The 13,801-nt window shown below is 42.3% G+C and overlaps 1 protein-coding gene across 1 annotated transcript in view; it reads right to left on the bottom strand.

Annotated features, from left to right (window-relative positions):
• The window catches only part of LOC122808441 (scavenger receptor cysteine-rich type 1 protein M130-like), a gene marked incomplete in the record, with an annotated part of 758,816 nt that overhangs the window by 318,721 nt on the left and 426,294 nt on the right, over window positions 1-13,801 (bottom strand). Inside the window, 2 exon segments of the mRNA XM_044079404.1 lie at window positions 682-795; window positions 7,926-8,234. Of these exon segments, the coding sequence (XP_043935339.1) occupies window positions 682-795; window positions 7,926-8,234 (423 nt within the window).

Genomic DNA, 13,801 nt, shown 5'->3' with positions numbered 1-13,801 from the left:
CCCCATATGCAATGAGCAATGAGCCTAAATCCCAGGTTCATGGCTGACTTAACTGTCTGCAGACCTTACCTTTCAAGTGTCAAGTAGACAGCCAGACCACAAATGCCCCTCAGAGGACAGGTGAACCAGCATCAGCCACTCACTTTACACTGTGCCCCACCTGTGTCCTCCAGCACTCAAGACACTCTCAGACTCAGGTTATCTGTGTCGAAGTCTCAGGGGCTTTATCTCTTTGTGCAACACATAAGATTTTCACTTTACATATAGGACAACACTGACAGAAGCTTTGAAAAAAGCCAGAAAACAAAAATCTGTAATAAAAACTGTGAAAACTACTGTCTGCTTTTATTTTATGTTTGTGTAACAGTGATAATTAAGGAAACGGTATTCAATTCACTTAGTTATTTTTACTCTATTTTGTTTTATTGTTAGTTATCAATATTTACCGTGCAAAGATGACAACTACTTCTGATGAGTAGTACTTTGGTTTGCTCAATGATTACAGTGATTAGGTTCTCCAAGTATATTCATTTATAAGACAAATGCTAACAGCAAGTGAAATACATTTTATACCTGATTATGATATCCTTTATAGCAACTGAAAAGGTACAAGTAATTCAAGTTATTGATTGAAAGAAAAAAAAAAGAAAATTAATTTACCAAGAATCTGAAGACCCTTACTTTTTTTGTAGTAGTGGCTTGCATACAGTGTTACAGCTACGATGATTGCAAGTATCAGGACAGCCATTAGTGACAGGCCAACTATTGTAGAGATAGAAACACTTGACGCTGAAGCTTCAAAAAAAAAAAAAAAAGTACTTTAGAAGACATACATTTATTTTAATTTCTGTTTGACTTTCATTCTTAATTAATATGTGTGCTGAATGGGTTGCCATATCTGGCAGTGAGTATTTACTTCATCTAGACAAAGCAAAATTAAAGGTGTGGGACAAAGGCCAGAAATCAGGGACAATTTTTAAATACTCCTCCCATAAACTTAGAAAGTTGCTAGAATAACAGGTTTGCATTAGTATGCATTTTCTGAAGGATATAAAGCCTGAAACTCAAATGTCTGTCATTATTTAATGACTTTAATCCTCAATAATTTGCCAGAAAACCACAAACCTTATTAGGAACAGACTAAAAATGCCAGAGAAAAATCTAGACAGTTGAGAGTTACTGTAGTACAAAACAATTCAATTACTTATGTATTTGTAAATCAATGATATTGGGACTGTACTTACCTACAGCAAGCTTATTTCAGACATTGATTGGGGGCTAAGTACAGAAATAAAGATCAGAAATAAAACTACTGCATTGTTAGAGTATCTGTAGCAGATGGATTTCTCATGTTATAGCAATAAGAATGAATGGGTAGAATTAAAAAAATGTTTATGTGGGGATAAAAACACTCCAGTACTGGATAAAAATGTATTTTTTAACCAATAACCTTATTATACATGCTCAAAGTCTTATGCTTTGCACATAAATAGTATGCTTACATACATATATACAAATAATGTGTAACATTGGTAAACACTGGGGGCTTGACTCCCCCCCCCCACCTCTGAATGCAATAATTATCTCATGACAAAACACTGAGATTATAGCTTTTAAAAATTTCTCAGTGACTATAAACATGCCAGGCATGTGGATAAGGCACAACATGGACTAAAACTGAAGACCACCACAGTATCATGATCCTGCTCTATAGTTGCCTTTGCTTCCATTACAGAGAAGACACATTGCTGATTAGTCAGAGAACCGTGCTGATTATCAGGATTAAGCAGTTTAAGAAGGCATCATTCACAGAATGGCACAATCAGATAAAAGTTTGGCTGGACACCTGAATAATGACGCATTATCTCTATCTTTTAGAGTCTCATCATGATCCCAAGGAAGCTGGCAGGATGAAGGGTAAAACAGCAGGAGTATGTAAATGTACTAGCAGACTGTCTGATTATTCCATGTCCATAACATCTTTGCCACTCGTACATTTTTAAATAATTTCAGTATTCTTCTTCCTTGATAGCTATATGTAGAATTTAGCGGTTATCCGCAACAAGATGCAGGTAAGGTGTCTGCAGTATTAGCTCAGTCTGCTTAAACAGTATGGGTATGACTCACAGAAAGGTTCTAAGAGGTACGGTTTAAAAATATAGCAGTATTTACAATTCACAGCTGGGAATATTCATAGGAGATCTTAATAGGCTGTTTATTAAAGCACACTTAAATCCCCCAGCATATTTAGAGCTTCCTGCACTTCTGCTGCCACTGCAAATTACATTTGCCCCAGAAGTGCTAGGACAAAGAATGAAACAATGATGGAGCAATTCCACGTTTTTAAAATAATGTACCATAAATAACCAGTTAGCTCTACTTCTCCTGTTTTACTGACATTATCAAGTCCCCTGTCCACTTCTGGGACCAGCACAAATGTCACATTTCTGTTTAGAATCATCTGCGTTTACTGGTTTAATAAATGTCATGAGGCTGGGTTTAACAACTGCCAAATTGAAATATGCTGTAGACTGAAACTTCACAATTGTTTACACCTAATATCAGAAGCAAGTCAAGCGATATGAGATACTTCCCTGGAGAGTAAGTCACCATTTTAGCTCTTCCCTTCCAATTGCTGATCTTATCACATTTGTAGCACTACATTCAGTTGTAACACATACTGTGCAACCTTACAGAATGAGCATGACTAGCAAATCTGTGAACAAAGCAGTTAGAGCTGTAAAGCAGGATGTGCACAATGCATCATCTTGTGCCAAAGCCTACCATTGTTGGTGAATTTAGTGGGTTTCTGGCTATAGCAACTATCTGATCAGGGCACATCAAAATTATTTTTCTTCTAATCCGCTACTGGAAATGAATGGTTAGTGAACTCTACCTGCTCACCCCCATGCGCAGCTTAATAGTTTAAGTAAATATTCGGCAGTCATTTGTCTGGGTCTGGAATGTCAGTAATATTTATGTTTAAACTAGGTGCTGTCATTCATGGAATCCTAAACCCAGATGGGGGGGGGGTCACAAAGCAGATGTTTTAATGGCTAAAGGTCTCTAGTAATTCCCTGTACAAATTGTTACTCTGAGAAGCTACTAAGACTAATCTGAAATGAGGCATATTATTTTGTGAAAGGCAGGATTCAGTTAGAAATAAGGTGTTCAGTTATGTGCTGAACTGCCAAATTGCACTATTGAGTAAAACATGGCAGGACAATTTTTAAAGCCTTAAAACATTTTTCCTATCCCAAGAGGCAGAACAATCTTAGAGGTCATTATATTAAGTAGTAGGGAGTGATCAAGGTGTGCACCCTCTGCATGGAGATTGTGGAAAACTGAATTCAGCTGTATTTTTAATCTATCTTGTTTCAGTAAGCAGTGCAATTCAGCCATTTGACATCTGCATGAGACACCTAGTTCTAGATTAAACTGTCAGAATAAAACATGAGAAGTCCCACCATATGACTTTCCTTTTCCTGTAAATTGTCTTTATTTGCTGTTGACAGGCATACCACAGTAAGAGCTCTAGTCCTCAGGGAAATGTCATTTGCGGTGATACTATTTTGATTGTTAAAAGTTATGGGTATCGAAGGCCTTCGCCAGATCGAGGTAGGCTGTATGGACTGCCTTTCCCTCATCAATGGCTTTGATGACTGTTTCGAAAAAGTCAACCAAGTTTAAAAGGCATGATCTGCCTTTGACAAAGCCAAACTGGGTTGGATCCAAAGTCTGCAAATTCCCTATGTCTTTATTTATGAGGTCCATTATGATCCTCTCCATGGCTTTGCAGATAAGGCTTGTCAAGCTAATGGGCCGGTAATTTCCAGGGTCGGTGGAGGCACCGCCTTTGTGAAGTGGTACCACAGTCACAGTGCGCCACTCCCTGGGTACGTATCCAGAGGTGAGACTATGATTAAACAGCTGTCCTAGCTGTGGGTTTAATTCCTCGTTGAGTTCGTGGAGCACACAGCCTGGGACACCATCAGGTCCCATGGATGCTGTGTTTTTTGCTTTGGAGAGAGCAGTTCTCACTTGGGCGTTTGAGATGTTTGGGGGGCTGCAACCATTTGGTATAGATATCTCTCCTTTTGGGGGGGAGGGGGGGAGAAGTTTGCACTGAACCTGTCAGCCAGTATGTTGGCAATGTCTGTAGGATCAGTAATCTTCACATCATTTTGAACTAGTTCTGAGCATATCTGGGAGTTTCCTCCCAGGTTTCTAACATAGCTAAAGAAGGCCTTATGATTGTCTTTTGAGTCTTTAGCTATTTTTCTCTCAAAATTTGCTTTGGATGATTTTATGAGAGCTCTTAGTTTTTTACTTATAGTGATCAAAGGTGTCTTACCTTTTAAGGATTTTGCTCTATCTTGTAGTAGCTTCCTCCTTTTGTTGTAGTGTTTGTTTATGGCTGGGGTCCACCAGACTGGACGCTTGCCCTTGGTACAAAGAGTCTTTGTTTTGCTTGGGATTGCCTTATCCATGCAGTCCTGCAGGTGCTGGTAGAAGGCATTTGTAAGTGATTCAGCGGCTTGAGTACTGTTTTCCACCGGCTTGGGGGCCTTAAAGGAGACCACACTAGTCTTTAGAAGTGTGAAGTCGGCCGAGAAGTTTTTACTGTGGACTTTTTTTATTTCAGGTGGGGGTGGGATGAGGACCTCCAGCAAGATTAGTTTGTGATCTGATCTCACCAGTGAGGGGTATACTTCCGGTGTTGAACATTGTGCTCCCATGTTCGTGAGGATGAGATCAAGTATGTTTTCTCCTCTTGTGGGGATGGTGACTAGTTGTTCCATGGCATTTGAGTTTATGAATTCCAGGAACTTTTGGGCTAGGGTGTTTGGGCTTGAGTAGTGTTCCCAGTCTATATTAGGGTAATTGAAGTCACCTAGTATGATGGTGTTTGGAGATACATTTATCCCCTCCAGTGTTTTCAGGAAAGCCATGTGAGGTTCCTGAGTTTGTGAGGGTGGCCTGTAACATGCTACAATTTGCAGAGCAGTCTTGCCTATGGTTAATTGCACCTGGATGGTCTCCGATGCATCGTGCATTGCCACCAGTCTTGAGGTGTGGGTGTCCTTGATGAATATGGATACCCCCCCTCCTTTCTTGGTATTGTCCGGATTTTGGGGCCGGAACATGGTATGAGGTAAAACCTGTTAGTGCTGGGGTGCTCTCAGGAGCCTTGAACCAGGTTTCTGTCACAGCACAGACATCGATGTTCTCCATACTGAGAAGGGCCTCGAGTGCGTGCATTTTGAGATTTAGACTTCTGGCATGGAGCAGCATTACCCTTACTTTTTTTCCCTGTTTGTGTTCTAGCGTGGTAGGTTTTGAATTTGAGCCTTGCCTAAAAAGGCACTATGGGGTGGCAAGAGCCTTTGCCAATATCCGAATCCCAGGGTGACAGGTGCAAGCCGCCCTCATGAAGCAGCGTGGCTTGTCCAGCATGTCATCCCAGGCAGACAGACATTGGATCCCCTTTGAATGACACCAGAGTTTAAGCCAATTGTTAAAGCTGATCATCTTATCTCTGTATTGTGGCATCATTCTTGGTGAAGGTAGGATACTGCTCAAGGTCAGGGTCATACCTGCCTGGGCTACATAATCAGAGAGCTCCTCAATGTCTCTTTTCATGTAGTCCAAGGAGGTACGTCTCAGGTCGCTTACACCAGCGTGGACAATGACTGAGTCGTATTTGTACCTGCTGTTGAGAGACCTGAGTGCTTGCGTTATGTGGCGGATTCTAGCGCCCGACAGGCAGCTTACTGTAACTCTCTCCTTACTCAGTCTGGTGAGCGGGACGTCAGTGTGTCTGACTATGGAGTCACCAATGACTAGTGTGTCTGGCATTGTGTTTGGCCTTAATGGCTGTGACTGTTTGACACTCTGACTGTGAGGTCTATGTGTTGCAGGTGTTGTGTTCTGAGGTGGTGGTTGTTTGGCTGTCTGCTTTGGTGGCCTCTGCTGTTTTGGTAGATTTCTGATCAGAGCCTCCGAGTATGTCTTTGTGTGTTTATGTGTATGATTTGAGGTTTTGATGGTACTATGTGAGACTGGGTCTATAGTGTGTGTGGTAACCTTCTCCTCCTGTCTGGTCTTGCCAGTCCTAAGTTGAGAGAGCTCAGCCTCCAGTTTGGCCGTATAGTTGCATCTCTCGCATGTATTTGTGTTTTGTGGGAGGAGGAGAGGGTTGTCTGTGTACATGAGGCAATTGCAACAGTGCCTCAATATTCCCAGGTTCACCAGCTGAGCAGGAGAGGATACTAGCAACTGATCCCTCGACATGCTAGAAGGAATAGACAAAAAAACTTTAAAAAGATATTCCGGGGGATGTGGGTGTCCGAGAAATGAGGTTCGCCTTTTTGGGGTACTATCTATAACAAGAGTGCTGTATCTCGGTGATAAGTACTGTAGGAGCAAGTGCTAGGTTTGACAGATACAGAATAGGCATCATTGAAAAACTCATCAGCTTAAATGTTAACCCATACATCACAAGATGGGTTGCAAACTGGCTGAGTGACAGAACCCACAGGGTCAGAGTTGCTGGCGCCATGTCAGACTCAAAGCCTGTCACAAGTGGTGTCCCACAGGGCTCAGTCCTGGGCCCACTCTTGTTTGGCATCTACTTTTCCGAAGTACAAGCAAACACAGGAGGGTTATGGCTGACAAAGTTTGCAGATGACTGCAAACTGGGCGCCGTAGTCGAAAACACATCTGACACAGATATCCTTCAGAAGGGTCTCACAGAAACGGATGACTGGTGCCAGAGCCATGGCCTAAAGTTAAATGCCAAAAAATGCATAGTCATACCCTTCGGGAAAAACAAGGTTACCCCTAGCTACCATATAGGTGTCCTCTGAGCACAGAAGAAGTTATCAGGGACCTGGGGACCCAGGTTGACAGTAGCCTGTCATTCGACACCCATGTAGCTAAAGTAGTTAGGAAGACCTTCTACATTGCCCACCTTATCATGAAGGGATTCACATCTAGATCAAGGGAGGTCATAGTCTCCCTATACTCATCACTCATCAGACCAATGATTGAATACAATGCCCCATTCGGAATGTATCTGACCCGACACTTGCAGCAGCTGGAGAGGCCACAAAAGTTCCTCACCAAAAGAATAAAGGGTCTCAAAAATCTGTCTTATGCTGCCCGACTGAAAGAACTCCAGCTCTATTCAGTCGCTTACCGCTTGCTCAGAGGTGACCTTTGCCTGACATACAAGGCCATGTCTAACCCAGATTTGATGAACATGCTTCACCTCAAAAAATCTAGATCCGTCAGAGCCACAAGGGCGGGAGACTTAAACCTCGACACGGCTATTAATAGGATGTGCTGGAGGGATAGATTCATCACCCAAAGACTCCCTATGCTGTGGAACAAAATCCCGGTATATGTGAGCAAAATAATGGGTATAGTTCCCCATACAAAAGGGGTGGCGTAAGCCACAAAACTATGGGCTAGGCTTATAAATGCCCTCGGGCAGATAGCCTAGTATGAACCTATGAACCTATGAACCTATGAACCTAAAACATTTGTGAAATGCAGCAAAAATGTTGGAACAATCACAAGTATTAAAAGGACTGATAGGTTCTGCTTTAAATAGTTCATTTGAGCATGCTGGTTCTGTGTTTCATTTACAGAAATGTTTGCTTGGCATCCCTAATTTGGTACACTTCAGGTCAGCCACTATAATGTATGGTTGTGTCATACTGTGTTTTTAATGCCATATGCAGATACTCAGAACAACACCAGAAAAGAGATGGTGCTAATCTGTCATAAACTCCAAATGTTTCTACATAAAAATCAGAAAAGTGAGAAGTGATGATAACAGTCAAGATCACTCATTTATCAACTTTTGTATAAAATGGTCATAAACTAAGTTAACTACAGAATGATGTTTCATAGCTTACATTTGCAAATGATGCCATCAATATTATCACATTTAGTTGTAGTGATAGTCCATTGGCAGTGGGAAAATTTGGTTTTGTCACTATCACAGGCAAGATTGGTCATCCAGAGATCTCTACGCAGCTTGCCTTTGGTAAAGTCATTTGCTTGTGGTGGCAGGCTATGTGAACTACAATTCTTTTCATTACAAATGACATCGACTTCTTTTTGTTTCCATTGACTTGCACACACTGGAATCCACTGGTTTCCGTAGAAAACTTCCACTGTTCCAGAATCGCAACTTTCATCTTTCAGTCGTACTTTAATGCTATCTGGGGAAAAGAAATGAAAAAAATAAATGGAATGAACTACTATACCACATAAATTTAACAATATGTGAGAAAGCAAGATATTACGTTTCATGTTCCATGGCACAGGCATATGAAAGGCATCTGCAGTTTTTCAGCTCCTATTCACTATTCTGTTACATACCATGTAACCTTGCTTTAGAGGCAATGAGTGGAATTCATAAATATCTTGCATATTGCATAGGACCACACAAGGGGTCTTGTACAGTATGCAAGGAGGTTGCTTTTCATAAAACATTGATACACTATAGCACTGTGGATCACAAATGAGCAGCCCATTTGTTGGTCACTATTTCAGAGACACATAGAAATGCAGCAGTCTGTGGGTGTGGCTTATGTCGATTAAGCTTTGCACTTCATGCCCCAGTTTTCCATAGTAAAGCAATGCCTAAATAAATGTACTATGCACATTTTGAGCAGAGTAGAGAAGGTGAATAGTCAAGTTGTACCATAAGCTGTCAATAAGCCAGTCTGAGTAGAGTGAAGATACTCAAGTTACTCCACTTTGCTCTGCTCAGTTTGCTGACCCAGGTGAGTAGTGTAGTGTAATGCAGTGTGTGTGTGTGTGTGTGTGTGTGTGTGTGTGTGTGTGTGTGTGTGTGTGTGTGTGTGTGTGTGTGTGTGTGTGTGTGTGTGTGTGTGTGTGTGTGTGTGTGTGTGTGCAAGCATTCCTGTATACTACCTGACAGGGGAAGCAGAGTGTAGCAGCTTTGCTCTACTCTACTCACCCTACTCTCTCAAATATTTATTGGGGCAAGTAATTCTGTAGAAGATGTGCATGTATGTATGTATGTATGTACATGTGTGCAGTTATATGTGGCTTTGCATGTGTGCATCACTGTATGTACAGATGTATGTCTGTGTGTCTGTGTGGGTCATAAACATGTATTAAAAATTAGTATAAAGATAATGAAAGTGAAGCTATTATGATGGTACATTTGGGGTTGAGGTTTGGTGCAATATTTAAGGTATTTACCTTAGAGATGCAAGAGACAGGGTTTGATTCTCAGCTTTGAAGAGTAAATTGGCTAGGCTTAAAATTGTCCACAAGGGCAGCTAGTACATATCTATAAACCCGCATTTGGTGTAGTAAAAGAAGTCTTATAACTGGCAAGTTTCAGTATTTTCACCACAAACTTAAAATACAAGTGAGCTGGGATTTAGGAAAAAGAGGTCTATATCACACTAGTCATAGGTGACTCGATAGTGAGGCACACTGATGTCCCACTCACTAGGTTGAATAAGGAGAAAGTAACAGTCAGCTGCCTGTTAGGCACCAGGATCCTCCACATAAAGCATGCACTCAAGTTCTTCAACAACAGGTACAAATATGACTCTGTCATTGTACATGTGGGTGTGAATGGTCTGAGACATACTTCCTTGGACTACATGAAAAGAGACATGGAGGAGCTCTCAGATTATGTAGCCCAGGAGAGCATGACTCTAGCCCTGAGCAGCATCCTACCATCACCCAGAATGATGCCACAGTACAAGCAGAAAATGTTTGATTTCAACAATTAGCTACATTTCTGGTGTCATTCTAAGGGGATCCAGCATCTATCTGCCTGGGATGACATGACTGACAGACCTTGAAGCTTTGTCAGAGATGGCCTGCATCTGTCACTCCTGGGCTTCCAGATACTGGCCAAGGCTCTTGCCACCCCTATAGTACCTTTTTTAGGCAGTGTTCCAAAGACCAAATTACCACCATAACAGCTACAAACAAATGCAATTTGAGGGTCATGCTGGTCAACACTGGAAGTCTAAATCTCAAAATGCACTCACTCGAAGTACTCCTTAAAATAGAGAACATCGACATTTGTGCTGTAACAGAGACTGGTTCAACGCAGCAGAAAGCACCCCTGCACTACCAGGCTACAACTCATTCCACACCTTTCGGCCCCAGAACTTGGACCGAAGCTCCAAAGGCAGTGGTGTTTCCATATTCATAAATGATGTGCACACCTCCAGACTGGTAGCCCAACATAATGCATATGACATACTTCAGGTGCAGCTAACATTGGGTAAGACAGTGATTCAGGTCGTAGCCTGCTATAGGTCCCCAACCATGTCCCAAGATTCACACTCCACATTCCTAAGCACCCTGGGGAATATTAGGGTCCAACCTAACACTCTCATACTGGGTGACTTCAACTACCCCTCCATTAACTGGGAAAACTACTCATGTACCAATACACTTGCCCAACACTTTCTGGAATTCAATAATTCCAATGCCCAGGACCAGCTCGTTCTTACCCCCACTAGAGGTAGCAACATCCTTGACCTGGTCATTACCAACATGGGCGACCGTTGCTCTACACCATTAGTCAAATCCTCCCTGGTTAGATCTGATCACAAGCTAATCACCTTGGAAATCTACAACCCTCCCACCCCCCCAGTGAAGGTAACCACCATGAAAAACTTCTCCATATCTAACTTTGGGCTCCTGAAAACAGAGGTGGCTAACTTCACGGCACCCATACAAATGGAGAATAGTTGCATGACCACCAAATCATACACCAATGCACTGTACGAATACGTACACAAATGCATAGATCTCGCCATACCCAACAGAACTAAGATGCTCTCCCCAAAAAAAAAAAAAGGAAGCCAATCTGGTGGTCCCCTACCATAAACAAACTCAACAACAGAAGGAGGAGGAAACTGATGTGGAATAAGGCGATGTCCCAAGACTGGAAAAACTCCCTTATCAGCGCAACAAAAGGTTGAGATCCCTCATCAAATCCTCTAAAGCTAGCTATGAAAACAGCATTGCAGCAGATAGTAAAGACAATCACAAGGTCTTCTATAGTTATGTAGAGAATCTCCATGGCAATACTCTGATTTGCTCTGAGCTGCTGCACAATGATACCTCCAATACCGAGCCAACATATATTGCAAATATACTGGTGGACAGATTCAGTGCAAACCTTACCCCCCCCCACAAGAACCAATCACAATACCGGAAGATTGCCAGGCACCCAGTAATACTGTTGCACAGGTTAAACAGCACAGTCCAAGGCCAAGAATACAGCTTCTATAGGACCTGGCAGTATCCCTGGCTGTGTTCTACGTGAACTACAGAGTGAACTGGCACTTCACCTATGTGCCCCATTCAATTACTGAGTCACCTCAGGTTTTGTCCCTACCGAATGGCACACTGATACAGTCATCACTCTTCACAAAGGAGGAGCGAATACAGACCCCAGGAACTATTGCCCCCATTAGCCTGACAAGTCTGATATGCAAAGCTATGGAACAAATCATCATGGACGTAATAAACAAGGATATAGGGAATCTCCAAACTCTGGATCCTACACAGTTTGGTTTTGTAAAGGGTAGACCATGCCTGCTCAACTTGGTTGACTTCTTTGAGTCAGTTACCAGAGCTGTGGATGAAGGTAAGGTGGTTCATACAGCCCACTTTGATCTGGCCAAGGCCTTTGATACCATTCCCCACTCTGGAATCACAGAAAAACTTACTAAGCTAGGCATCAACCCCTATATCACTAAGTGGGTTGCAAACTGCCTCACAGATAGAACCCACAGTGTGAAAGTAGCTAACTCCAAGTCAGACTGCTGACCAGTCACGAGTGGAGTCCCACAGGGTTCGGTCCTGGGTCCTCTCCTGTTTGGTATCTACTTCTCTGAAGTCCAGGCCAACACAAAGGGACTCTGGCTAAAAAAGTTTGCAGATGATTGCAAGTTGGGAGCTATTATTAACTCCCTAAGTGATGCTGACATCCTACAGAAAGGCCTCAATGAGACCAATGATTGGTGTCAGAACTATGGCCTTAAGCTCAATGCCAAAAAATGTGTCTTCGTCCCCTTTGGGAAAAACCTGGCTCCCTTGAATTACCACCTTGATGGTAGTCCACCGAACACAGAAGGCGTTATAAGAGATCTGGAAACACAGGTTGACAGCAACCTCTCTTTTGACCACCACATTACCACTGTGGTCAGAAAGTCCTTCAGTGTGGTACATCTCATTACTAAGGGTTTTGCATCCAGGAAGAAAGAAGTCATTGTGTCCCTCTACTCTTCCCTCATTAGGCCAGTCATCGAGTACAATGCCCCACTTGGCATGTACCTCACTAGACACCTGCAACAACTGGAGAAGCTGCAAAAGTACCTCACAAAGAGGATCCTAGGCCTTAAACACTTGTCCTATATGGACAGACTCAACAAACTCCAACTATTCTCTGTCTGATATCACCTACTTAGAGGCGATATATTCTTGACTTACAAAGCCATGTCTGACCCAGCTCTGTTAGAAATGCTACATCTAAAGAAATCCCAATCCCTCCACACCACATGCTTCAGTGACTTCAACCTCATTACCACAATCAACAGAGCATGCTGGAGGGACAGGTTCATAACCCAGAGACTGCCCATGCTATGGAATAGACTTCCCATACATGTCAAGCAGAGCACCTCACTGGCCCTCTTCAAGAGAAATCTTCATGAGTGGATGGTTAATAGAAAATTCACCCCGGGGATCACTCCAGTGGCTCTACTCGACAGATGCACTAGGAACTAAGGTTAGGTGGCATGATGCCAGAGTAATCCTATGGGCTAGGCTTGTAAAATCTCCAGGGCCATTAGCCTAGTACACACCTATGAACTAAATTGAAAAGACCGGTAATTGAATGTCATTTACATCAAAAATGCCATTCATCGAGGTGTTTATTGTGAGACTGCAGTACAGTGAAGATTGGAAAATTTGCCCTTTCCTCACTGTAGTGCAATCTTTTTGTTGATATATATATAATTAGTGGGGGGGGGGCACAGCCCCCAACAAGATTGACTTTGATAAACAACATTTTCAATGTAAATGCCGTTCAATTACCAGTCTTTTCGATTTCGTGATATAGACCCAGGAAGAACTCCATGCTGGATACTTAACTACTTTGACCAAAGGGTCATTTTCCACAATCATCGAAAATGTGATCCAGAGACAAGATTAGCCACAATGATGAAAGATCTCATTACTGGCTAATCTGCATGTCTCTGTATCATGTGGTATTACCACAGGTGCCAGTCAGCACTTTCCTGGTGTTATCACTTCTGCCAGTCCATGTATTATGTTGGCACAGGTACCCCCTCATTTACTCTCCCACATGCATCCACACATTCATACACACACATAGAAACACCCCTATGCCTCTCAAATGTCCCTACATTTACAGAATATCACTCATGTTGCCTCTTACTTTTTCCCTGTCACTAGTAAATCATGGATGACTGCAGTCAATCAATAATGTCAGACATTAGAGTTCCAGTCTTCTTATTGTTCACAAAATGCATTATGATACAAGACTTGTTGCTCTTATATCTTTTTAAATGTCTTAAAGTAATTTTTAAAAACTCTGTTTGGTGTTGGCTAGTGCTCCCCCGGACTTTGCACAGAAGTTTTGAGTGTGGTCATTGTGAGTTCTGGCAGCCCACACCCCATGCAAACACATGGACACACCCCCATACCTCTCAGTCATGCCTAATTATGGAAAGCATCGCTGATTTTTCCTTTTATA

This window comes from Protopterus annectens, chromosome 8.part0 (genome assembly GCF_019279795.1).
Source record: "Protopterus annectens isolate FY-2018-M chromosome 8.part0, PAN1.0, whole genome shotgun sequence".
NCBI classification, from domain to species: Eukaryota; Metazoa; Chordata; order Ceratodontiformes; family Protopteridae; genus Protopterus; species Protopterus annectens.
This window is presented reverse-complemented; position numbering and strand designations above follow the sequence as displayed.